Genomic DNA, 24,815 nt, shown 5'->3' with positions numbered 1-24,815 from the left:
AAAAAAAAAACAAAAAAAAGGGATGGCTATATGATAACATACACTCAAGATATTAGCCTCATATGTATTTTGTTTTAGAATTGAAAATGAGTGAAATATGTAAAGAAAGGGAAAACTATGGCAAAGAGTTCAAACTATCTGTGCTTTTCACTTGGAATTAGGGGCTGATGGCCGCCAAAATCCCTTTTTTCCAACCAGAAACTCATCTTGATATACAGAAACAGACCAGTGAAGTGAGCGAAACATGGGACCAAGCTCCTTTATTACCTCCAAGCTTTCCTGAATCACAACATATCCGCCTGGCCTCACTATTCTATCCATCTCCACCACAGTATCTACCACCTCGCATCTGAAAGGATAACCCAAGTCGTCGAAACTTAGAAATGCAGAACTCAAGTAACTACGTAAAATACAATGTTCATATCCATGTATCGGTTAGCTTAAGCATTGGATTTAGTGTAATTTAACAAGGTATAAAGTCGAGACATTCGAAGTTCGATCTCGTGTTAAATTCCAAATCAACAGGTGTTAAGAATATGCATAGAAGATCAATTATGCTATATCATGTCTTACCTTCTCTTAAGAACTGTGAAGAGAAAGCTCGAATGTAGAAGGTCGTAGGTTCGAGGGTAGGTGTTTAAGGACTCGCACCAGTCGTGGTAGAGACCGATCAATCCTCTATCGAAAATGACGGACAAAGTATCCGGTACGTCTATGGGGACAACATTCATAACCCAAAGTGGTAGATCAATTAGTGCAGCTGCAAACCTGCAAATTAGGGAATTATTGAAAGTGAGAGTAAGCATTTGAACTTAAAAGGTTCATAAGAAGAACAAACTGAATGGTATCATCTGGTCTGAGTGTTGCATCTTTCCCACATCAGTATATCCAAAAGTAATGAAACTAAACTAAGATCATACTAGATTAACAGTAAGATATCACATCAATTCGAGAGGATAACAAAACATTCTTTATAAGGGTGTGGAAACCTCTCCCCAATAGACACGTTTTAAAAACTTGAAGGGAAACTCGAAAAGGAAAGCCCGAAGAAGACAATATCTACTAGGAGTGGGGTTGGACCGTTGCATTAACTGGACAAGGGCATTCTAAAATTCCATAATATAAAGAAGACTTTAAAGAGCAATTTAACTAAACTAAAGATCAAAAGAGGAACTTAATGCTTATATTCATTATTTGTATAAGTTTTACCCTCCATAGCCAGCATTCATATCCAGCACGTTTCGGATACTAGACCAGTCTATGCCGACATTAACTCGATAAACATCTGATACAACAGTAGACCAATGTTTGGTATCCTCCAAGAATTTCTCCTCAGCATTTGATTCAACAGACAAGCCAAGAGGTTTGCTAGTTAGTCTCTGCGGCCATGGCGAAGGCCAAGCATAATAGTTGCCTTTGCTATCAACTGGAAGCTGGGAAATACATCTAGTCAGAGGCACATACCTATCAAAGAACAGAAACAAAATGATTGTACCCGTTACATATAACCGTGTTGCTGCCAAAGAAAACGGTAGAGACAGGCAAGGAGTTCCAAGAAATACCAAGAATTATTTCTCTTGTTCTTTTCATCACATATGGGAGGATCATTTTCACTACGTTTGTCATAACAAGACGTTGTCGTGGGCTTCTGATATATTACGAGGCCGACCCCAGATGAATCAGAAGTCTTTTTCACAACCTTCCAGCACATCGACTTCGTTAGCAACACCATTGCTGTAAGTTATCAATTCAAACAATCTTAACAATATCGCCCACAAATTATGCGAATGTAAATTACAGATATTGTTTACGAAACAAACCATTCCAGACACTCTTGTCTCGTTCATCGTCACGATAAACCGGTGTAGCAGACCAAATGAAATATCCTCCAGGCCTGAGAATCCTATTGAGCTCCAATAATGGTTTCCCACCTGGAATTTATACCAAAATGTTCATAAGATCAGTTGATTCCTACTGACAAATAAGACTCGGACAATCAAAGATTACCATCTGCATCCCAATGGACCCTGCAACGAGCACAATGGATCAAATCATAAACGTTGTCTGGAAATGTCAGCCTCTGTGTTCCAATGACTGAAAGAGTAGCAGGAATTCCCCGTTCTAAAGCAAATTGTATCTGTGCTTCATGTTCATCCTTTGGAGCAAAGGACATGGCAAGAACATTCTTCTGCAGTAAATAGCCACCAAAGCTGGCAACACCGCAGCCAACATCTAGAATAACTCTGATGTTCTTCCCCCACTTAATGGCCGATAAAGTCTGTCCCAAATTCAGTCAAAGCGATACGAAATCAAGCTTAGATTAGTACAAATTATAGTGAGGGATCCTAAACTACAATAAGAATGTGTTTGCAATTTTTCTGAGTAAAAACACCTTCTGAATGAAGTCAATGTAGCGATCAACTCCATCCTTGAACTGTGTACCTCCTCCAGGAAAGTTAAGATAATCGCCCGACTTAACTACCCAATGTTGATCTTTCTTGTATTCAACAAGCTTTGGATGAGGAACATTATCATACCAAATCTAAAAAAAAACAGGGTTTCCAATATAATTAATAATCACCACCAGTTTCCAACAAGACGAACACAAAACTTGCCAAGAATGACCAGTACAGTGAGCCGCAATTTCAAGGGAAAACACATACACACACAGTAAACCAAGAAATCTTCTAAGAAAAACAAGATTATCAACAAACCTTGGAAAAGAATCAAGCTCACCATGTCCCTACTCTTGGGCCAGGGAACCGGCACCTTATAACCACTCGGAAGAGGAATCAAACAGCGGGGACTGGGACTAGGGCAATGCCGTTCACGGTGCTCCATATGCTTCCTCGACTCCAAAGCCTTGATCGCCTTGAAGTTATCCAAACAGGGAACAAAATCAACCGCCACAGAGCCATTACAGAGCTTCCAAGTGAAATTCGCCGCCAAAGAAGAAGAATCAAGATCGTGAGAAAGAACAGAATCCGAATAAACCCCAGAAGAAGATGGGGTTTTAGAAGGGGATCGAAGAGTGGAGTAAGTACGAACAAGAGGGTTGAGAGAAAAGGAGTTGGTGAAGAAGAGAATGAGAAAGCAAAAGAGAAGGACAGAGAGGGTGAAGAAGAAAGGGACTTTGCGTTCTTGAATGAAGGTTTGGAGTGAAACCGCCATTGATGAGCAGAAGCGTGGATCAGAGAGGAGAGAGTGAGATACAGGGAGAGATGAGAGAAGAAAAAGAGCACGGACGTCGTCTGGACAAATGAAGGCACGCCACGTCACTTAATTATTTAGTGGACCCCACTTCCGTATTATACGATAAAAAACTGTTTTTATACAATTTAGATAAAATTTATACTTCTGTATTAAATTATAAATTATTATAAATTTGAAAAAAAAATTCTTACTTATTATAATTTACTAAAGCGTTATTAAAAATTAAACGCAACTTAATAAGGGTGAGATTAAATTATGGACTTATTTTCCACCGACAATTGAAAACATTATTAATCATAATTAATTAATACAGGTGCTTGAAAAGGACCGGACTCTTTATTCTTCCTCATTTTGTACACTGTTTTTAAATTTATAAATTTATATATTTAGGGCTCATTTGAATCATTTACTTTTTTTTTTTAATAAAAACTAAATTATATATAAATAAATATCTCGAACTTTATTCAAAAATAATTTATTATTTAAATGTTCCAAAATTTATTAAACGTGCATTATTTTAAGCATTTAAGCCACCGCCACATCATTTCTAATTATTGTCAAAATTTGCACTTATTTTGTCACCCTTTCTTAATAATATTTTTATCTTATTTTAAGACATTTGAGTAAAAATTAAAAACTTAGGCAACAAAATGAAGAAACTTATGATAAAAATTAATTTAATTCCATATTTTTATTGAATTTATTCAAATTTCCAAAAACTACCTATAATGAAAACATATATCTAAATTAATAAGAATACCCCTTAACTTTATATATATAACTAGAAAAATAAGATGCGAGTCTAAAACGGTCAAAATCAAAATCAAAATGATTTGAATGTTGAACAAAGTCTTCCACAAAGCTTAATCATTGAATATCAAGAAAAAAACATTAAATAAGAGCAATACACAGACTTCCCAATTTACCCAATTGTAATAACTCAAGTGTTATAGGTATAGGTGTCTTACCTCACAAAAAAAAAGGGATTTTCTCAAAATTGTGTCAATCTCTAGGTAAAGTGGCAAGAAAGAATTGAACAGCTCTCAGAACTACAGACCTTCTTCAACTTACAAGGGCAAATGATTCCTGCAACTATCTTTACTCGGTGATCCCAGAACCTGCATTTTCGACATCGACTTCTCCCATTCCAGTGTCTTCCTCTTCCTCACTATCCTCATCGCCACTGATCTCTTCGTTGTCTTGTCGTAGCTTCGCCATGTGCTCAGCAAGTAATTTGTCGTCTCTTTCACTCACCTACAATAGTAATTGGACAAGATTGGATGTCAGCTGATGAAACGGATGTAACCATTGATATTAAATGTGAACAGATGTTGAGACTAACCGCTCTAGGTGCCTCCTTCACTACAAGCTTTCCCTTGTGATGCTCGATTGCCTCCGTGCAGGCAGTGATTGCTTTTTCAAGAACAGTGATTCCTTGCTCCTATTCAACACAAAATAACAAATGAATAACTTAAACAAAGCTGCCAATCGAAAAACGTAAAATAGTCGAAAACAATTTGAACACGTCAAGTGGTGGCATATGTAGTCATCAGTATTCCAGATATATGGTTCTTATCTAAAAATACCTTCGATCTTAAAGACTCGAGACCAATCATGTTACTCTCATCGCCAAGCTCATCCCAAAAGAAGAAAGGGGAAGAGAAACTTTTTGGTTGGAGACGAAAGAAATTAAGAAGTCACCAAATTAAAGAATATTAAGAACATCTCGAGCATTTTTTCTTTTCAAATAACCAAGGTGTTTGAGAGTTCACTCCTTGCATTATGCTCATAGCTCACATCCACAAAATGCTAGAGAAAAGCTTGCCTAGCCCCATGTCAGTTCATAAGACAACAAGCTTTTTTAAGTGATTAAATTTAGAAAATCCAGATTCTTAAAGAGTACATATCACCAGAGATGAATATATATATAGATGTTCAGGAGATTGATAGTTGGAAAATTCTTTGTATCTCAAATTGCAAATATCTCCATGAATAACAGACAACAATTCATCACATCATGGGAGGACTGTACTAACCTTGTCAAGTGTCTGGGTCGTAAGAACATAGAGTGGAGGAGCAACCAATTTAATCTTAACAGGACAATCATCATTCCCAGCAGCCTCAGCTTTCCGCATTGCTTCCTGCAAAATTAGGTAAGTCCGTGTTTACATTTTTCATGAAAGAATTTCAACGAGGAAAACAAATAAAAATCAGAGAAGCTAAAAGTAGTCAAACAAAGACCTTAATGTGAAGAACACCATCAAACTGGAAACACTTCATCTCAATATCAGCCCGAACCTTCAGGGGTTGAGGAGTCATTCTTCTTCTAATATTTTTTATGAGCGCATCTTTTACATCCTCAGACATTGCGGGAACTACCTTAGTTACCTAAAATACAAGACTAAGTTAGAATGTAATCCAAACTTAGGGAATAGCACCTCAATTTTCTTGGACCAATGCTACCTCTTGCCCATCAGGACCAGCTTCCTTGACTTCACGGGTGAGAGAATTCAACACTGTATCAGGATCAGTTACAATAACCTTGAATGCCTGAACAAAAGATAATTCAATTCAAGTTCAAGCCCCTAAATTCTTCCAGAAGATAAATTGTTCTCTTAGCACGCAAACCAAAAAACATACCTCAAAAGCATGACCATATTTCCGGTATAGTGGCCAGCCAACATGGATATACAAGTCCTATAAGAAGAATGAAATCACCTTAATATAATAATTTAGCATTTTGACAACCTTGCTTTAATTCAACAGAATATTAAGGCCTTGGAAGATCTTCACATAAAGAAGCATTTTGCATCTTTATTTTTTTTTTCCTGTGCTTGTGTGCATGAGAGGGGGGGAGGGCAGATTCTGGAACACGCACAAGATATAAAAGTCACACAAAGTCATTGTGGCATGTGCCTCAAAGAATTTTTATATAAACTTAATGCATATTCTTCAAGATATAAAAGTCCAAATATGAACAAGAGCTGTGGTTATTTGGCCTTTTACTAACTTTACAACTAATGCTTAATAAAGTACAAAAAATAAAAATTAAAGAAAAGCTTAATCCTATCAATGATAATAATGATGATGAGAATGACCTTTACAACATGATGGATGTGTTTACTAGTGCATGGCTTACCTTTTTACAATTTTTATCATTATTATTATTATTTGTATTTACATCAATGCATACACCACATAGAGCTTCAAGTCTTATGCCTCCCCTTCTAAAACAAAGCCTCGAAGCCACCTTAAGAAACTAGTGATGAGTGTCCTGAATTTAAACCCAAGAAAATGGTGATTGCCATTTGCCATGAACTTGGTGATCAATGTGTGCCCCATTGCACAAGGAATATGCATTTGCTCACCCTTCACTCATCACCGTGTGCTTGAATTCATCGCAGAAAAATTGAATAACACAATCTTGGCTAGTTTTAAGCCCTTCACCAATTGTTAAATACCTGCCCCTTCAATCCGATGTTGTTAATCCATAGGAGCCAAATCCAACTCTCTTCGTAAACTAAGGAACTTTTTTCTACATATCTATGTATCGAGTAGTCAACTTAGGCACGCCCCACTAATTAACCACAAGAAACTATTATATTTGGTTGTTGTCAAGAAACACGCAGAATTTTTAAAGTCAAAGGCGACCACTGGCCACCATAGTTTTGAACCACAGCCTAGGAGAACTTCACCTTCCCTTTCCCTACTCCAATAATAACTAGGTCAATTCAGAGTGCTTACACGTATAATATTAATTAACTCAAACAAAAAGAATACACGAAAACAAATTCAAACATCACCCAAGAAACTAAAACTTCAACGAACTCCTAAAACAGCCATCAAAGCAATACAGCCAATAATGAGAAAAAGCGCCAGCAAAAAGAAAGCCAGAAAACGAGAAACTACCTCCAAATCAATATTTTCAGTCTCAGCAACATGGCGCATTATAGAGTGAACAAGCTTGCTCTTGTTATACCTCTCCTCACATGCCTGAATATCCTCCTCAGAAACCCTCCTCTTACTCAAATCAATATACCCCTTCTCCTTATCGACCCTGAGGACCATGACGGGCTCGATTCGACCGACCCTAATTAAGCTGCTGACACTACGAATACGACGGCGAGAGAGCTCGGAGAAGAGAATCATACCCTCGATGTTGTTGTACTCAAGAAGAGAGACGTAAGCGCCCATGTCAGCAATGTTCTTGACCTGGATCATGACGGCCATGTCGACCTCAGGGTACTTGGCTTCGTACATCCGACACTCGAGATTAGGGGAATGGGAAGCCATAGTAGAGAGTATTTCAGAGAATTGAAGGATTCTGTGAAGAAGGGTTTAAGAGAAGAAATGGGGTTTTCTTTTGGGGGAATTTAGGGCTAATTGTTAGAGAGAGAGAGGGAGTTTGATGGAGAAGATAGAGAATTTCAGACAATGGAATTGAGGCTTCTTTTTTATGGGAGGGGAGATTAGGGGGAAAATGAGAAATTGAGGGGTTTAAATGCAAATAATGAAAGAAAGAGGGGGTGGGGGGTGAAAGAAAGCGTGCATCTGACGCAAGAAACAAATGAAGAAAGATTAAAAAAACAACAAAAAGCGTCGACAGCAGGATTCGAACCTGCGCAGGCAGAGCCCAACAGATTTCGAGTCTGTCTCCTTAACCACTCGGACATATCGACGGAATTGAGGAACATCAGACTAGTTTATTATAATATTAACTAATTAAAAAACAAGCGGAACACTTCCAGAAATAAATTATTTAATCACCAGGTCTTTAAAAAAAGGTTTTTAATTACCTCATTTTACTTGAATCAATTAAATTTAAGTATATATTTTACACTTTTTATTTACAACCAAATTTTTTAATTTTTAATTTTAAGTATATATTTTAATTAATTGAATTATATTATTTTTGCTAATTAGAAAAATTATTTGTTGCAAATCAATTTACTCAATTAAATATTGGTACGACCAAGAAAGTTACAAATTAAGTTTTTGCATTATTTATTGCGACTAAGAAAGTTATAAATTAAGTTTTTGCATGAATAACTGCGTTCTTAAATGATTTCAAAAGTTTAGGATCTAAGTGCTTTCTTTATTTTGTTAACTTGATATTTGCATCATGAGTATGGAATCGAACCTTCAACTTTTGATGTAATTGGTTAACGAGATATGCAAGAATTGACAAAGTCTCTCTTCATTACCATAACCATACCATAGTTATTTTAATGACAGATATTTTAAGAGTTCGGACAATTATGGTAGAAGAATGAACAAGCTCAATTCTTTCTTAGTATATACATACCAGGTTACGTATTGTAAAGAGTAACCTAATCTAGTATGATTTAGGAGTACAGAAGGTGAAGCACGTGCCTTGTGTGGTAAAACAAAACATCCAAGCAAATGCCAAATGCTCAATGTTGAGTCTAAATCTTTGAATCAAAGACGTGTGAAACAGATGCAAGCTCAAGATCCAGATAAAATGAAACTCGAAATTAGCACGGAAAACGAGTAAACTCCTGCCTACAAGTAAAACCTGGGTTTGGAGCCTGTTGATTATATGCACATTAAGAAAACAATGTCAAAGACAAAGATGTATAATTAGTAAGCACCATCTATTACAATTCAACTTTTCGGGGTTGTTTATCGTCATTGCGTGGCCCGAAGAGCCAACGAAACAGTGAGAACTTACTCGTTTCAGGCTCCGACGCAGGTTCTTCAAGATTTGCAGCGCACAATGTGTTGAAATCATGCTTGAGATGAGGTGCTACAATTTTCTCCTGGAAAGAGAGGAAAAATTTTAAGATCATCACTAAACAAGTGGTGACCGTAAACTCAATATGGATGTAAATAATTATAAAAGGCTCGATTAATAGATTAGGATCTATTCTTGCAATTATGTGTGCCCTGTACATTATTTCATCTAAAAGCTCGGTTTCTTGATATGTATGGTGTGTGTGTGTGTGGATGTGGTAATTTTACCTTGAAGTCTTTGAAGGAGCAAAAATCCGAACCATCACAACCCTATTCAAGAAAATACAAAAGATTAGTAAGAATTGTAATATGAACAAGGTAACAGGTCAGCTCGAGAAGTGAACTAAAGGAAACTTTGAGATGAAAATCCACAATTAGCCATTGCGAATTGAACGATCAATGAATGTAGATCTTGTGAAACTAGCAGTAGTAACATTTAATTTCAGGCATTTTATGCATTGGTGACAAAAGAATGGAAATTTTATGGAAGTCCAAACATGAACTAAAAATAAGAAATGGGTTGCCTTAGGAATGGAGAGGATGCTTACCGGCATTGCTATGGGTTCTTCATTATGCAAAACTCGCACGAAGTACTGATCCGACGAGTTAGCGGGGCAGTTATAGAGAACAAGCATGTTATTCCCAGCAAAAGGTGCAACAGCGCTCCCCTTCCATATTCTACTAGCTGGAGGCCGTGGAGGAAGTTCCAAAGGCTGCTCCCTTTGTATTTTTGTGAAATCTGTTATATTCAGGTAACAAAATTTCAAAACTAAGAAAGGGACTGCCACAGACACGCATAATTTACAAGTTATTAAAAGCACTTACCAGGTCCTTCGAGGAAGAGCCCGAGCAAACATGTGAATGGAAGCACAGTTTCGGCATGAGCAAAACGTAGTCTTGCCTTCTCGTAGCTGCCAGGAACTTGCTTTTCTACCAGTACAGAACATGAAAAACTTAGAAACAGTAAGACAGATAAGAAACACTACTTAATAACTTCCACCATTGGCCATTCAGAATTTCAATTGGAAAAAGAAATGGGAACTTGATTATTAAAAAGAAATTGTGTGGTATTTTGTTTGGGGTGAAAAACTGAACTTTCATTGAGATAAATGAAAGAGAAGAGGAAACCTAGCAGACAATTAAAAAAGTCGTTTGAAATTGCCGCAGAAACTAAGCCATTAAGCCTAACACTCAGGCCACACATCCTCCCAAGATGTCAGAATGGAACTCAGTCATCTGACACGAAAATTTATAACTAAAAGCAAATGATACAAAGGTATGCGGAGTGTGAACAAGAAAATAAAAAGCAGCAGATGTATAAATATACCTTCTTTGGCCTTGATAGCTTGCTCCATGGATTGAACAATATCTGACAACAAAGGAACTCCCATTTTATAGTTTAATGAATTACCATAACCCTTCAATATAAACACCTCCACATCATCCGTCCACTCCAACAAAGCAACCTGAGCACGTAGAAAAAGACTGCAAGCTGAGAATCATGAAATGCAGAACCACCAAACATTATAACTGCAGCATGCTAAGCTAAACCCAAAATCATTCAACAAAAGATTCTTTTATGAGTAGATTAGAAAGAACTGGAAAATCTGGTTGGATTAATAGAAAAATATTCCCTGGTGCAAGCTAACCTCACATATGAGCTCACTGGCTATTGAAGAAGGACACCACACTCCTGGTGTACTGCCTTCCTAGTTGTTAGAAAAGCAGTATGCTGGTTTTGTTGGCAATAACATTCAAAAGCTTTATAGATTGATCAATTTCAATGAAGTTAATTTGTTATACCGTCTTTAGATGAATATTTAAATTCTCTTTGTTTTAATGGTTTACTTTGAATTTGATATCAATGCTTAAATACTTCTTGTAGTTCTTTGAAACGTAGGTTACTTCAAATTCATATGAGGTCAGAATAATTTTTTAAAACAATTTTGTTTATGAAGGATTTTGGTCTCAGTCTTTCACATGTTTTCTGAATTGCACAGTTTTTACCTTTTCAATCGTGTATAATTCCTAATTTGATCAATTGGACACTTTGTTTGGACTTCTTCCTGAAAATCTCATAAAATCACTCCTACAACGCTCATAACGTTCCTAGTGTTCTTAACTTCCAACTTAATTGGAGCATAAATCTTGTGATAATAACTGTCATAGTATGTTATTACAACCATGATTGTTTTCCTGGATGCCAAATTGAACTCATCAAGGAATTTAGACATTCGTATGAGATCATTATGGAGGCTTATTCTCCTTGAAATAACCCCATAACCTAGCACTTTGACAGTGAAACTTTCAAGCTACATAGACTTCCTTTTAGCATCACTCTACGAGTGCTATTGGGATGTTTTTAAATTTAGTCCAGGAAGAAGATTAAACACTCCAAAGAATTCAGTAGACAATCGACAAACAAGGAGCTCATCCAAAAGGAAGGGTGGCAATGAAAACTGACGGCTAAGAAATAGGAGAGGACTTCTTATTTTTTAGCCTAAACCAACATTTGATCGTGTTGTGAATTTTAATTTCTAAACGTGACCCATGGATGTAGCTTCACAGAAATATAGCCACGTTAAAACATCTCATCGTCCATTTCTTTTCTCTCAACCCTTAGTTCTTATAAGAAGCTGTATTTCTCTCCAATTAATTGTAGCTTGATTTCCCATCTTTTCCTTTTTCCATATAAGTTTGAGCCAACTGCAAGCCTTTCAGATTTGTATTTAGGAAACTAGAATACATACATACATACTCAGATTTTCTGTTCCTTCTAGTAAAGCTTAATTTTGGCAGCTATATGCATAAGGAAATGCGAATAATAAGCTAAGCCTCCTCGTCAGGTATGAGTCTTTAAAATACATTTGAAACCAATCCTACTATTGGTATGACAGTAAATAAATCCCATTGAGATAATAATTCAAATACCTCGGAAGGGCTGAACAGTCCACAAGCTTGATCCGTTATGTCCAATAAGGATGCCTCCTGCAGATGATAGAAGAGAGTAAAAAATTAACATTAGAGTAAAAACAAAAATGTATTACATTAAAAATAATTGTAGAGCTACAAAAGGACAATGGGTTCTCTTAGAGTCATAAACTTCTTTTTAAAAAAAATGTCCATCTAGAAACAAAGAGAAGACAGAGGGTTGAGGGGAAAATAACTGAAGACCAGACATTTCTTCACCAACAATAAGTGAAAATTTAACCCATTTTCAATATTATCGTAAATTAAAGATTTTCTTGTTACTTTCCAAATACATAAACCAAGAATTAAAAAAATGACCTTAAATTTCAAAATACATTTTTAATAGTCATGCCAAGGTTTTTTTTTTTTTTTTTTTTGCAATTCTACGTAGTTTAGATTACATGTTTAGAATCCAAGATCAGTCTTGCTTGTGGAGTAATTCGAATCTCAAACAAGTTCTTGCCTTGAGATATTTGATCAACCGAACCTGAATATTTTACGAGGGACTTTAACTTTCTGTGTTTAAGTGCATTTATGAAGAATCACCTGCTTACAGAGAAACCAAAGAGATGAAATGTGCTGCCGTGTAAAATTCAGACTATAACGTTCACTGAGTGACTTAGTTATATCATCAAGTACAGGTTCTTTGAGCTTGTCGACAGCAGGTTCCTGATGCTTCCTATAATCCTGCACAGAAAATTGATAGTGATCAGTGACATCAACCAGTCAACAATTAAAAATCTATTTTAATACTTGGATGATTTAAATGTAGTTGGCATGAGTGAAAATTGATTCCCCATTACAACTTTAGATTAAAAAAAAAAAACAAATTTTCATCTAAGTAATGAAAGAGCTAAACGGAAGGGAAGCCTCCAAGGAAAATGAGGGTTCAGAAATTCCCTCAAATATCAGTAATGGATAGTCTAAAAAAACAAAAAAATTATGAAGTTTGCATCAAAAGCCAGCAGAAAACAGGGATGAGTAAAACTTCTCCCCGTTCAACCAAAAGGTCTGTGATTTCTCTAAAGCCATGTATTTCTCTTAGCAAATCTAACCAAAAGAGACTGCCCTCCTTCTTGGAGGGTTGTGCCAGTAGAACGATATGAAGGTCGGCCAAAATTTTTCAATGGAGGGGCATAACCCATCCAAAATTGCCAAGAAGAGAACTCCCAGAAAAAAAACATGGGAAAGGAACAGTGGACAAAAAGGTGGCTTTTTGATTCTGAGTTTTGCTAGCAAATATAGCATCACTTGGGTAGAGATCAATGGCTATTATATATACAGGCAACAGCCTGGTTTATTTTTTCATTTTCATTTTATTTTTAATTCATCACCACATAATCACAAGTTTTGAAGACCTTGAAGAAATAGACAGCATGAAGAAAAACAGCTGAAAAATAGACATTTTAATACGTGTTCAGGAGGGTATAAGTGCTTGAATATCACGCATAAACTGACACATAACAACAACAGAAGTTCAAAACCGTAAACAAGAACATGATTTTAATGATAATAATAATACGCATTCAAATTTTGGCCAATTTAGACCATATCAATCAGAAGACAATCAAGAATTCACAATTACCTCGTATCTTTGACAACAATCAAAAAACCTAAGCATGGTATCACTGGCACGGCTCTCGCTGATGACAGAAAAGGCTCGATGATGATCTGATCCAAGGCTTCCTCGCCCACTAAATAGCCCCATACCATATGCCACAGCACTAGCTGATGCTCGAGGAACCTAATTATTTATGGAGGAATGAGAATAAGCATACTGATTCTAGTTCAAACAATAAATGGAACTCCAAGTCTACAATTTCCCAGTCCAACAATAATTAATGTGTAACAAGTAAAATTGGAGGTACACAACAAAAACAGTGCCAAACAGGAAATAACCTGAGTTGCTTTAATGGTATAAACTTCCGGGTGATAATCATCGCTAAACAAGTCAGGGAACATTTTTCTTGTTCGGATTCCAAGATCATACAATTCTTCCTCTCCTTTAGTAATTAATTCTCCACCCTTGACTTTTCCTCTCCAAGGAGATTTCCACAACTTCAACCAGGAAGGAAGTTTATGCAGAGACAACCCATTTTCTACTGCCTCTCTTATAAGCATCTCCAATTGACTTTCCAAGTTATTCAACTCTCGAATACGTTTTTTGGTTGGAGCACGAGTTCCATGCCTGGCCTGAGAAAGAAAACCATAAACCTATAAATTTCTTTGGAATATTTAACTTTCAAAGAAATCAAGTCTAATAAAGTCTTCTTATTAGAAAGCAAGAACACAAATTTCCAGTTAATCATACAAAAAACTCTGTAATAGAATCCCAGGTTATGCTATAAAGTATTAGTAGATTCAGTTACACACCAAACAAACATACTTTCTGAAACAAACCACGGCAGGAATTGAATCTTGCATACATACCTCCCCTACAATTAACTACTATTATGGTATCATTTACAAGCAACTTAATACACATTGAACAAATAACAAACTGTTGACTGTTGAATCTAGTGGTATGGCGGAAAGATGGGCATACACCCTAATCATTCAAGCCTCTCAATAAAATTCTGAAATATAGATCCTTTACTTTAACCTAATGTTTTTATGCTCATGGAAGGAATAATTCCCTATTAAGAAAAAGCATGAAAGATAATTGACTAAATGGTTCTTGGAAACCAATAATTTTGAAATGTAGCTTACCACAAGATTTAAATGAATAGGAACACATCCATCAGGCGCGGAAGCATAGTTACTATCATGAACACCTTTCGAAGCACCATATCTGTCCAGAATGATCAAAATTAGAAGTTATGTTTTACGCTGTAACACTGAAGTTCATGACTATTGAAAACCGCATCACGCTTCCACATAGAACATAAGGCATTGCCTTTTTTTAAACAAACTTTTTGCTTATATTTGAAAAGTTACAAAAATATTAGACACGCGAGCCCCTCTAGGCTGCACGCAAGTTGCTAGCAGCCTAGGAATACAACAATAAATAAAGTTTCCTGAATATCAAACGAGTAAGCCTCTCAAGAAAAATCAAAATTGCAACCTCATTACAAAAAAGCTATTCAATTACAAATAACCACATTGATTGAATAATTTTTCAAAGATCTGGAGAAGGCGATCACTATTACATATAGTGGCAATCTAAAATCTGGTTGCCGGAACTTGTAATCCCTTACGCAACCCGACCAATCAAGTTCCTCCACCAAAATCGAGACGTGAAAAAAAAAAAAAAAAAAACATACGTGATAAGGCCATTGACTTTCTTTTCAGAGTTCAAGGAACTTGAGCTAAATCTAAAAATGTAAGGAATCAATCTTCCTTTCACTCGTTCAATTCGAAACAGTAATGTCCAAATCCGCTTACAAAAACACATCGAGATCAAAAGATGTTGCTCATGAAAACAATCACCAATCACCAATCACTCACATAAACACTTAAATCCACACACACACACACACACACACAGATGGGCTGAAAAGAAACCAATTTGAACAGCAGAAAAATCGCGAAATGAGTGAGAAAGATGATTGAGAGAGAACCTGGTAACGGTTGATAGATGTTGCTTGATACCGAACGATACTTCTTCCGCTACAGAATTAGTGAACAAGAATAAGAAAAGTAGAAGAAAACCCGCCATTACAGTTTGCTTCGCTCCTGCCGCCTATCCGTGCCCAGAGAATTCAAGAATATATATAATATAACGGAAGGGAAAGCACCGAAAAATTCTCTCCCAACAAATGTGAATTAAAAAAATAAAAAATAAATAAATACAGAAGGGGTTTTTTCTGCAAACGCGGCAAGGCACGACCGAAAGTTAATTGGCGCTATGACGTGGCTTCTCACTTTTTCCTCTCTTTTTTTTATACAATAAAACAATTTGAATCTTAATCAGGAAGGCTTGTTAGGTCAGATTTATTACAACAATAAAACAAAACAAGGTTTGATTTGTTTACAAATCAAATATTTAATAATTTGATCAAAAACTTATAAAATTCAACCAGGTTTGAGCAATAATATAGTTTTTTATTTGTTCTATTAATTTTATATTTTCAACAATAATTAATTATAAAATTAAAAAATCTCGTAACATGTACATGAAATTAAAAGTTTAGACTAAACATTAATACAACAACAAAATCGGAGTAAATTTTCATTTCCCCTTATATTTATATACAACAGTGCACGTAAAAATTATCCTTTGAAAAATTGGGTATGTCGACAAGGTTTTGTCAATAAAACAAATTGTAAAAAATCTTAGATTGACGTTTTTTTAGACTTTTCTCAATGCATCAACAAAAACACCGTGTAATTGAGTGGATAAAGTAGTATGGGGTGTATAATTAACCAAATAACCTGAATCCATCCAACCTAGGTTATAAGGGTTGGGTTGGATACGTCGAGGGGGTCTAGGTTCATTATGGTTAAACTATTGGTTAAACTATGCAAAATGTAGTTGAAACTTTGAACCTTTTACGTTAAATTGGGCCTGCCGTAAGCCCAAGCCCAAGAACCCAAACGATGTAGATTCAGTTCTTCCACAAAGCCCAGCCCAAATCTTAATGACATACCAGTTATTGGCCCAAAAGCTTTGCCCTAATTTCAGTTCTCTCTCTCTCAAATAACCTCCATTCTACTCTGTTGGCTTCAAGCTTTCATGTAACATAGTACCGCCATTGGTCCAACTCCTTTCTTCGCGTCTGCAGAAGCTTTAGCTCACTCCCCGCAGCCGCCAGCGGCAATCTCACTTCCGTCGAACTTCGTTTTGGAAATATGGTCAGTGGATCTCTCTACAAACTCTCTTCTCCTTTGCTTGATATGATATATCCATTTTCGTTCTAGGTTGAGATGGTCTATACTCTTGTTTCCATCTCCATAGTGATTTTTTTGTTTGTTATGTTTGTATCGTTATTAGGTGATTCGATAGCATTCGATTTTTTTAATGCTATCTGTTTGAGACTTGCGAGCTCTAACCTGTAAAACCACTACAGTAAAGGGTTCGGCTCATTCATCCACGATTCTCGAACTCTCACTCTCAACTGGGTTTCCAGTGTTCTATATGTTCGCATTATTTAGGTTTTTTTTTTCTCTTTTTTTGTGAGAATTGTTGTTCATATAGGAATTACGGGCTCAGAGATGTCTATCAACTGCCTACACGAGTTATTTTCGTGATATATTGCCCTAGAGTGTGTGGATGAGTTCTGTTCTGCCATCCATCATGTAAATTTAAGTTCACCATTTAATTGAATCCCAAAAACACAATTAGTTTGGTCGTCCCTCAATCCCTATTCATCCGCATATTTTTGTTAACTTTCATTTCGGTGTTCAGAATTGTTAAACTTGCGTATGAAATTAATGTCTATGGTTTTGACAGGCAAGAGGGTTGAAGAAGCATTTGAAGAGGCTCAATGCTCCCAAGCATTGGATGCTCGACAAACTTGGTGGTGCATTTGTGAGTGAAATATATAGTTCCCGATTCAGTTTACTTTTTCATTTAGCTTCACATTTTGCTTGTTTCTGACATCTAGTTCTACCTTTTAAATACCTTTATAGGCCCCCAAACCTTCATCTGGACCACATAAATCAAGGGAATGTCTCCCATTGATCCTTATCTTGCGAAACCGATTGAAATATGCTCTCACATACCGTGAGGTCATTGCAATATTGATGCAACGACATGTATTGGTCGATGGGAAGGTTAGGACAGATAAGACCTATCCTGCTGGATTCATGGGTATGATCACCTCAAAAATTGTATTTATTGCCATTGTTTCGGTTTCAATATTTATTGAGCATTCTCTTAATTCCCATTATTTCGCAGTTGTTAGAATAGCTGTCTAAATTTAACTTGATTCATTTCTTTCATATGGGGTATTGTCTTCCATAAAAGAAAATGTGGGCTCTTCTTTTAGTTCCAGTGCTCCCCCTCACCCTCCTAATTATCTACTACCCTTATGTTGTTGTATGTCTTTGTTTTCCACTCCTCTCCCTATTCTTCTTAATCAAAGTCAAAAGAACTTTGAAATCTATTCTTTTCCCATAAGAAGTATTGTCTGAAACAAATGAGGTGGAGTATATGGAATGCATCTTCAACCTTTCCAGTCAAATTTCCATTTCCAAACAGGATACTTAACAGTAACCCAATATACAATATGTTCCAACGATTTGATTGTCTACTCTCATCAATATTATTATCTTGGCTTTGTCTTTGTTGCTTAATATGTGATCCGTTTATTATTTTAGATACATTTTAACTATAATGCTTTTGCTTCTTTTTGTTTTAGATGTTGTGTCGATCCCCAAAACAAATGAGAATTTCCGGCTCCTCTATGACACGAAAGGCCGATTCCGTTTGCACTCAATCAGGGATGAGGAGTCTAAGGTTGGTTAGTTGCTGTCACTTGCATGGAGCTCTGATCTGTTATTTCTTATGACAATCCTGTTGTATGAAATCTATTTTAGTATGACTCTGATATTGTTTTTGCAGTTTAAGCTCTGCAAAGTTCGCTCAGTGCAATTTGGGCGGAAGGGAATCCCTTACCTGAACACTTACGATGGACGTACAATCCGTTATCCCGACCCCTTGATCAAGGCAAACGACACCATCAAGCTGGACCTCGACTCAAACAAGATCGCTGATTTCATCAAGTTTGATGTCGGAAATGTTGTGATGGTGACCGGTGGAAGAAATCGTGGACGAGTCGGAGTAATTAAAAACAGGGAGAAGCACAAGGGAAGCTTTGAGACTATTCACGTTCAGGATGCAACTGGGCACGAATTTGCCACTAGGTTGTGCAATGTCTTCACCATCGGGAAGGGGACGAAGCCATGGGTATCCCTTCCCAAGGGCAAGGGTATCAAACTATCCATCATTGAAGAGGCCAGGAAGAGGCTTGCCAGCCAAACCGCAGCCACGGCTTAAGAGTTTGAGTACTGTAGTAGTAGTCATGATTTGAAGACAGTTTTTGTCAAATTTTTGCACTCTTTTTAATTATTATTACGAGTAAAATAGATCTTAAGACTATTTAATTCTACTAGAAATGTGATGAACACACTGCCTTCTATGATTTTGTTGTTGGAAAACACCGTTATAATATAGACTGAAATTTTTTTTTTTCCATTGAGTATCATGTAGTCTGTCAAATTTCTCCATTTTTCTAATATGGAGATGAAAATATTATTATTTTATGTTTGAAATTTTTTTAAAAGAAAAAAATGAACAAGGAATTACATTTGATATTAGTATATTTTTTTAGGATTTTTTTTTCATGAAGTATATGATAATATTTATAAATTGATTTTTTTTTCTACAAAAATAGGATAATAATACTCAATTTTGTTTTTTTTTTAATTTTTATTTGTAAATTCACGAATTGAAGAGATAGATAGATGTTCAATCTATAAAGATAAAACATTTGAAACAAAAATAACAAGAAACATTAACATGTTAACAGGACAAATTCGTAACACCTAATATCATATCCATAGCACAGCACAGAGCTGAACCATTTTATTTTCATATTTCACTACACTTAACTCTAATGCAGCCCTACCAAACCAGCACCATTGTAGATTTCCCCTCATGCATGAAGCAACATCTGATCAAAGTGCCAAACTCCTGAAAATGATTTCATTCATATGGGTTAGGATTGACAATCTATTCCGATCAATGTAGAACGAGAAAGACGAGCGGGCGGCCTATTCTTACCGTGTCCCTTCCCCACTCTTCTTAGCTGAGCAACATACTCCGAGATTTTCTTGATTGCTTCCACCTACAAAGTGTGAAGAACAATTGTGAATATTTCAGCTCATTTGTATTTGTGAACAAACATCATCATCAATAATTAATACCTGTTCTCCCAAAAACTCGCTTTCGACAAACTCGGTCAGCTGCACGTCGTTATTCTCTGCAGCTACCTAATGACAATGCAGATGATATCAACACATTTCAAACACTTTCAAACCGAGCAACACGAGGGATGGGATGAGAACGTGAAACCTAAACTCTACCTTGTGCAAGTGAAGCAGCTTATCATTTGTTAGCTTCTCAAGGGACAAAGCAAGCTCCATTGCTGAAAAGAGAGAATTCATATTATTACAGCCAATCAAATATCACCAAAGAGGAGAAAAAACAAAGCAAAACTAACCATATAAGGCATCTCCTTTTTGCTCATTGTCATATTCAGACAAGGGCTTAATCATACTCTGCAATATTACTCTTCCACCTCGTTTGTTCTAGAAAACAAGTCCAAAATCATTTAAAAAACAGATTCAAAAACCAACATCAACTTCACTCGATCATATCTACCTGATATTCCATCAATTTCTCAGCATGACCCCTCTCTTCTTCACTTGATTCCTTGAAAAACCTTTGAATAATACCATTTTTCATTTCAGTTTAAGGATAAAAAGATCAAGAAGAAGAACAACTCAAATGGGATGAGATGTAAAAACTCACTTGGCCAATCCCTTGAGTGCTACATTGTCTCTATCAAAGTAGGCAAACATGGAATGGTATACATATGACACATTGTATTCAACACTGTTATCAAATCATACCTTGTTAGCTACAGAAACATCAAATCAGATAGAAACAGAACAGAAACTCAAATGGGTTCAAATGATGTATCTCACAAAGGCAGATCAGAAAATATTGAAAGAATACAGCAGAGAACTATAAAACCAAGCACCCAAATCTCTTGAACAGAAGATCATCACCACATAAAGACCCTTTCCAAAAACAGAACAGAAGCCACAAAAACCAACCAAATACGTGAAAACAATACCATCAAGAGAAACCACACGTACGAATCCATCTCAAAAACAGAACCAAACTCACTTGATTTGCTCGTTGATTGCAGCCTCACAGGCATCGCTATACTTCTGGCGAGCAAGAGAGATTTGAGGGGCAGTAGGAATAAGACTCAACTCCTTCTTGACTTCTTCAAATGGCTCGAAAATCACCCCCGTCAATGGCCGAGTGTTGGAACCTCCTTTCGAGGCCGAAATGACCAATCCACCACCATTTCTGGCCGGAGAAAGCTTCAGAATCGAAGAATAAGAAGAAGAAAACAAAGGAACAACATTCTCCCCGCGGGAATTAACGACAGAGAAAGCGGAAGGAGCTGGAAGAAGCATGATTGACGAACTGAAAAAGACCAGAAATGAAAACGAAGATTTGATCTGAGGGTTTGAGAGAGAGTGCGTGTGGTGGAAGAGGATGAGGATGTAGATGGAAGAGGAAAAGAGAGTTGGGGGAGAATATAAAGGAAACGAAAAATGAAGGCAAGCCGTTGGATTAAGAGAAACGTGGACGGCTGAGATTGAGAAGCGGAGACGAGCGCGTGTCAAGCTCATGCCCTGTTGTGAAATGGATGTGGTTACTCTCTCTTCCGCCGTAAATATCTCGAGACTTCAGATTTTCCAATTACGAATCTCTCCTTTTTCCCTATTTAAATAATTAAATTAAATTTTTTATTTTAAATTAAATATATATTTTAGTTTGCTTTTTTTAGGATAAGGTTTAATATTATTAATTATGCATCAAATTGACTATTTATATTGATAAGGACAAAAAGAAATAGAAACAGAATTAAAAAAAAATTGTCTTAGTGTCAAAATTTGATTGGTTGTCATTATATTTGTTTTTTTTTAAATTTAATTTTCAAAGTTTATCCTTTTTAAGAAATATGGAAAAATTCAAACACATGCCTTTTAAAGTACTCATTCCTGGAATTTATCTCATTAATAGAATTATTTTCACAAAAAAATGAAATTAAAAAAAAATTGATTAATATTTGTATTTTTAAATTGAATAATGTAATGAAAAATAAAATTAAAAGTTACCTTTAAAACTTAAATGTGCTTTACGTATTTAATACAACATACACATGTCGGTTCTCTAAAACAATAAATTAAAATATAAAATATTATATTGAAAATAGTTTTTAAATTTAAATATCCAAATTTTTTAATACATTTTATAATTTAAAAACAATAAAAACTAAAATACTTAATTTATTTTATATATATAAAAAAAAAACTTTGTCTTCTTCCTCCAAATCTAGAACTTTGGCGATTCGCAAAGAGTCCTATTCCACTTTTTTTTCTTTTAAAAAAGTATTTTGAAAAATAGAAACTTGAGAAAAGTCATTATTATAGAAATGAAAAATTAAATATGGTCGACAATAATTACGATTAATTAATTAATTGGCTATGATCCATTAAGGTTAATAGCATTTATTCATAATTAATTTAAGAAAAATATGTATTATTTTCTAATTAATACTATATAATTATTGTTTTCTAAAAGAAGAATTAAATATTAAAAATGCATTAATCTCCTTGGTGGATCATTCATAGGGCCCACAATTTATTTCTGAAGTTGGGCCTTGGCCCAAATCAAAAACCCCATTGAGATTTTGAAAGCCCAGCTTGCATATAGTCCAAATAAGAGAACGGGGAATTTACAACCAATAATATTTTCAATATATATATTAATAAACTATATTTGTCAACCAAAGCATAGAATTGCAAGAATTTAATGTAATGTTTTTTTTTTTAATTAAAAAAATATAATATTATTTATCTTCAAGCATCTTTCACTTGTGGATATGATTTAATTTATGTAGAAGACGTGTGAGATTTAGATAAGGGATTTTTTTCTTTTAATAATTGATTCATTAATTAATTATGTCTGAGATTTGGTTTGGAATCATGTTCTTATGAGTTGTTTTTTAAATTATTATAATTTTTGTAACTATTTAGGTACAATACTCCACACATTTCAGTGCATTCCCTGCGACATGATCACATTACCTACTTCTTGTTTCTTAAGAGTAAATACTATTTTTACAGACTAATACGAGTCTTTTCAGCTTCTTATTTCTTAAGAGTAAATACTATTTTTACAGACTAATACGAGTCTTTTCAGCTTGTCTTGTTCTCACTTACATGCATTCCAGAAAAACTCTTCGGAGTTTACGACAACATAGAACTACTTCAACTATAATTAAGCCACCGAAAAAAATGCACCTTGTTGATATAGATGACGACTTGCAATTCTTTTAAGTCTTTTATAAGCATTCTATTCTTAAGATTGCGCTCATTCGTATGTGATCTCAGTTCATTTATGTATATTTATTTTATTGGACGGTGACAGTTTAGTATACTTGGGTATTTTAATAAATGGACTAATAAATATGTTTTTGATTAACTCTTAAAGAAAATATTTCTTTAACTAATTTTTGAAAAATATATTTTTCTCTCTCTCACGCATTGTTGTTGTTTGTGATCTGATGATAGATACGGAAGCAATCATATTTGATTGGGTCAACTTCACGAGGACTGATTTCTTTTCTTTCTTTACCTAATTAGCACTTGGATTATATTAAACTACAAACAAACATTTCCAACCATATTTGATTTGGGTTTTATAAATGTAAATCGACAGTTACGATCGCACGTGATCTTGACCCGCTCACGTCTTAAGATACATCAATAAATAAAATGCTTAAAAAAAAACATCAGATTAAACTTTAAAATTAAAGATGTTCATTTAATCTATGAAGCTGAATCTTCTCGAGGTTCGAGGTGGAGGATGGGGAGGAAGCAAGAAGAAGTTTCTCATATTCTCGGTTGACCCAGCTGCAATTCCCTACTTGCCTCACATATTGCCCGTGTCAATGACTGACTCAAATTCTAGTTAACTAGCGAGTAATTGGGATATAGTCACTGATTTTGACAATATTTTTACGAGAGAAATTAAATTATTAAATTTTAAAAATTAATATAAAATTTATTTATTTTTACAAAATATATATATTTAAAAAAAAAACCAATTATTAAGTAATTATCATCTTTATTTTTGTTGGGCAATTAATGTGTAATTATAGGTAATCTATTTTGGCCACACGCGTTGGTCTCCCATTATAAATATACACTCTTCAACCTCTTTCTTCTTCAACAATATTAACTCTCTCTCTCTCTTTCTCTCCGCCGTCTGTTTCTCTCTTTTAATATTTTCCGGCAAAAACAAGGAAAAAATGGGTGGCGGTTCGCCCTGCGCGTCGTGCAAACTCCTCCGGCGACGGTGCGCAAAAGAGTGCATTTTTGCCCCTTACTTCCCCTCCGATGACCCCCACAAATTTGCTATTGTTCATAAGGTTTTTGGTGCCAGCAATGTCAGCAAAATGTTGCAGGAACTGCCGGTGCAACAGAGAGGCGACGCCGTGATGAGCCTAGTTTATGAGGCAACTGCAAGAGTGCGGGACCCAGTTTATGGTTGTGTAGGGGCAATTTCGTACTTACAAAACCAAGTTTCTCAGCTACAAATGCAATTAGCTGTTGCTCAATCTGAGATACTTTGCTTCCAAATGCAACAAGACCACCTTGTTTTCCCAAATTGCCCTCAGATCTACTCCGACGAGAAACCGCCGTCTCTTCTACTCCCGCCGCCGTCTCCTCCGCGGTCTCAGTGCTTCAACTTTGCTTCCTCTCCGAATATAATCTACGACGCCATTTTTGGACATGACATTGTTTCTTAAATCTTCATCATAATTATAACTTTATCCTTTTTTAATCTCTCCTTATAAATTTTTAATTAATAAAGTAAAAAAAAAAAAAAATTCTACTAGTAAATTTAATGGTGTGTAAGAAAATGTTTACTGCAACTAAATATTTTTTTAATCTCTTTCCTAATATATTATTAAACTAAAGAGATAAAAAAAAAACACTTTAAAAGTAAAAGAACCAAATTAAAGATATAGTAAATTATAGATGCTATTTGCGGAATTAAATTTAGAAATTTTGGAAATATATTTATATAGTACATAAAATTTATTATAATAATTATTATTATT

At 35.4% G+C, this 24,815-nt stretch overlaps 6 protein-coding genes and 1 non-coding gene across 8 annotated transcripts; 2 read left to right on the top strand and 5 right to left on the bottom strand.

Moving 5' to 3' along the window:
- Positions 1-27: 27 nt before the first annotated feature.
- LOC111447074 (probable methyltransferase PMT23) lies at positions 28-3,217 on the bottom strand. The gene is made up of 8 exons (XM_023086064.1): positions 2,737-3,217; positions 2,393-2,542; positions 2,008-2,278; positions 1,821-1,931; positions 1,563-1,734; positions 1,210-1,464; positions 574-768; positions 28-349 (listed from the first exon to the last, which is right to left on the bottom strand). The coding sequence occupies exons 1-8, from the start codon at positions 3,169-3,171 to the stop codon at positions 148-150; spliced, it is 1,791 nt and encodes a 596-aa protein (XP_022941832.1). The 5' UTR covers positions 3,172-3,217; the 3' UTR covers positions 28-147.
- Positions 3,218-4,051: 834 nt separating this feature from the next.
- Positions 4,052-7,678, bottom strand: LOC111447090 (eukaryotic translation initiation factor 2 subunit alpha homolog). The gene is made up of 7 exons (XM_023086090.1): positions 7,123-7,678; positions 5,854-5,910; positions 5,677-5,763; positions 5,455-5,601; positions 5,250-5,354; positions 4,556-4,654; positions 4,052-4,467 (listed from the first exon to the last, which is right to left on the bottom strand). The coding sequence occupies exons 1-7, from the start codon at positions 7,504-7,506 to the stop codon at positions 4,312-4,314; spliced, it is 1,035 nt and encodes a 344-aa protein (XP_022941858.1). The 5' UTR covers positions 7,507-7,678; the 3' UTR covers positions 4,052-4,311.
- A 132-nt stretch (positions 7,679-7,810) lies between these two features.
- TRNAS-CGA lies at positions 7,811-7,892 on the bottom strand. The gene has a single exon. It is a non-coding gene; the product is annotated as a tRNA-Ser (tRNA).
- A 586-nt stretch (positions 7,893-8,478) lies between these two features.
- On the bottom strand, positions 8,479-15,694 carry LOC111447082 (multiple inositol polyphosphate phosphatase 1). 2 transcript variants are annotated; one of them, XM_023086075.1, is made up of 12 exons: positions 15,498-15,694; positions 14,647-14,728; positions 13,837-14,130; positions 13,523-13,681; positions 12,484-12,624; positions 11,899-11,955; positions 10,295-10,433; positions 9,793-9,897; positions 9,516-9,706; positions 9,196-9,237; positions 8,906-8,993; positions 8,479-8,762 (listed from the first exon to the last, which is right to left on the bottom strand). In XM_023086075.1, exons 1-12 carry the CDS (start codon positions 15,593-15,595, stop codon positions 8,737-8,739), a joined length of 1,422 nt encoding a protein of 473 aa, XP_022941843.1. In that variant the 5' UTR covers positions 15,596-15,694; the 3' UTR covers positions 8,479-8,736. The 2 variants fall into 2 exon arrangements, with proteins under 2 accessions (XP_022941843.1, XP_022941842.1); XM_023086074.1 differs by having other exon boundaries at positions 8,528-8,993.
- A 929-nt stretch (positions 15,695-16,623) lies between these two features.
- LOC111447107 (40S ribosomal protein S4-3-like) lies at positions 16,624-19,070 on the top strand. The gene is made up of 5 exons (XM_023086107.1): positions 16,624-16,731; positions 17,330-17,407; positions 17,509-17,689; positions 18,240-18,337; positions 18,443-19,070. Exons 1-5 carry the CDS (start codon positions 16,729-16,731, stop codon positions 18,875-18,877), a joined length of 795 nt encoding a protein of 264 aa, XP_022941875.1. The 5' UTR covers positions 16,624-16,728; the 3' UTR covers positions 18,878-19,070.
- A 258-nt stretch (positions 19,071-19,328) lies between these two features.
- LOC111447093 (ferritin-3, chloroplastic-like) lies at positions 19,329-21,208 on the bottom strand. The gene is made up of 8 exons (XM_023086093.1): positions 20,795-21,208; positions 20,414-20,497; positions 20,264-20,324; positions 20,103-20,190; positions 19,966-20,027; positions 19,807-19,872; positions 19,664-19,727; positions 19,329-19,573 (listed from the first exon to the last, which is right to left on the bottom strand). The coding sequence occupies exons 1-8, from the start codon at positions 21,091-21,093 to the stop codon at positions 19,536-19,538; spliced, it is 762 nt and encodes a 253-aa protein (XP_022941861.1). The 5' UTR covers positions 21,094-21,208; the 3' UTR covers positions 19,329-19,535.
- Positions 21,209-23,944: 2,736 nt separating this feature from the next.
- Positions 23,945-24,500, top strand: LOC111447102 (LOB domain-containing protein 12-like). The gene has a single exon (XM_023086102.1). The coding sequence runs from the start codon at positions 24,000-24,002 to the stop codon at positions 24,498-24,500; it is 501 nt and encodes a 166-aa protein (XP_022941870.1). The 5' UTR covers positions 23,945-23,999.
- Positions 24,501-24,815: the final 315 nt, after the last annotated feature.

Source organism: Cucurbita moschata, unplaced genomic scaffold, assembly GCF_002738365.1.
Source record: "Cucurbita moschata cultivar Rifu unplaced genomic scaffold, Cmos_1.0 Cmo_Scf00009, whole genome shotgun sequence".
Classification (NCBI taxonomy): domain Eukaryota; kingdom Viridiplantae; phylum Streptophyta; class Magnoliopsida; order Cucurbitales; family Cucurbitaceae; genus Cucurbita; species Cucurbita moschata.
Note: the sequence above shows the minus strand (reverse complement) of the source record. Positions and strands in the feature narration are given on the sequence as shown.

Excerpts from the sequence above, each read along its gene's own strand:
- LOC111447090 (XM_023086090.1), bottom strand. The coding sequence starts at position 7,506 with ATGGCTTCCCATTCCCCTAATCTCGAGTGTCGGATGTACGAAGCCAAG. Across the intron at positions 5,602-5,676 it reads CTGGTCCTGATGGGCAAGAG|GTAACTAAGGTAGTTCCCGC; the intron begins GTAGCATTGGTC and ends CTTGTATTTTAG. Across the intron at positions 4,468-4,555 it reads TGAAGGAGGCACCTAGAGCG|GTGAGTGAAAGAGACGACAA; the intron begins GTTAGTCTCAAC and ends TTACTATTGTAG.
- LOC111447093 (XM_023086093.1), bottom strand. The coding sequence starts at position 21,093 with ATGCTTCTTCCAGCTCCTTCCGCTTTCTCTGTCGTTAATTCCCGCGGG. Across the intron at positions 19,728-19,806 it reads GCGAGTTTTTGGGAGAACAG|GTGGAAGCAATCAAGAAAAT; the intron begins GTATTAATTATT and ends CACACTTTGTAG. Across the intron at positions 19,574-19,663 it reads AAGAGTGGGGAAGGGACACG|GAGTTTGGCACTTTGATCAG; the intron begins GTAAGAATAGGC and ends AATCATTTTCAG.
- LOC111447082 (XM_023086074.1), bottom strand. The coding sequence starts at position 15,595 with ATGGCGGGTTTTCTTCTACTTTTCTTATTCTTGTTCACTAATTCTGTA. Across the intron at positions 14,131-14,646 it reads CTATTCATTTAAATCTTGTG|GCCAGGCATGGAACTCGTGC; the intron begins GTAAGCTACATT and ends TTTCTTTCTCAG. Across the intron at positions 10,434-11,898 it reads GACTGTTCAGCCCTTCCGAG|GTTGCTTTGTTGGAGTGGAC; the intron begins GTATTTGAATTA and ends CTACGTGCTCAG.
- LOC111447107 (XM_023086107.1), top strand. Across the intron at positions 17,408-17,508 it reads ACAAACTTGGTGGTGCATTT|GCCCCCAAACCTTCATCTGG; the intron begins GTGAGTGAAATA and ends ATACCTTTATAG. Across the intron at positions 17,690-18,239 it reads CTATCCTGCTGGATTCATGG|ATGTTGTGTCGATCCCCAAA; the intron begins GTATGATCACCT and ends TTTTTGTTTTAG.
- LOC111447102 (XM_023086102.1), top strand. The coding sequence starts at position 24,000 with ATGGGTGGCGGTTCGCCCTGCGCGTCGTGCAAACTCCTCCGGCGACGG.
- LOC111447074 (XM_023086064.1), bottom strand. The coding sequence starts at position 3,171 with ATGGCGGTTTCACTCCAAACCTTCATTCAAGAACGCAAAGTCCCTTTC. Across the intron at positions 2,543-2,736 it reads GGCCCAAGAGTAGGGACATG|ATTTGGTATGATAATGTTCC; the intron begins GTGAGCTTGATT and ends GTTTTTTTTTAG. Across the intron at positions 1,465-1,562 it reads AACAAGAGAAATAATTCTTG|GTATGTGCCTCTGACTAGAT; the intron begins GTATTTCTTGGA and ends GTTCTTTGATAG.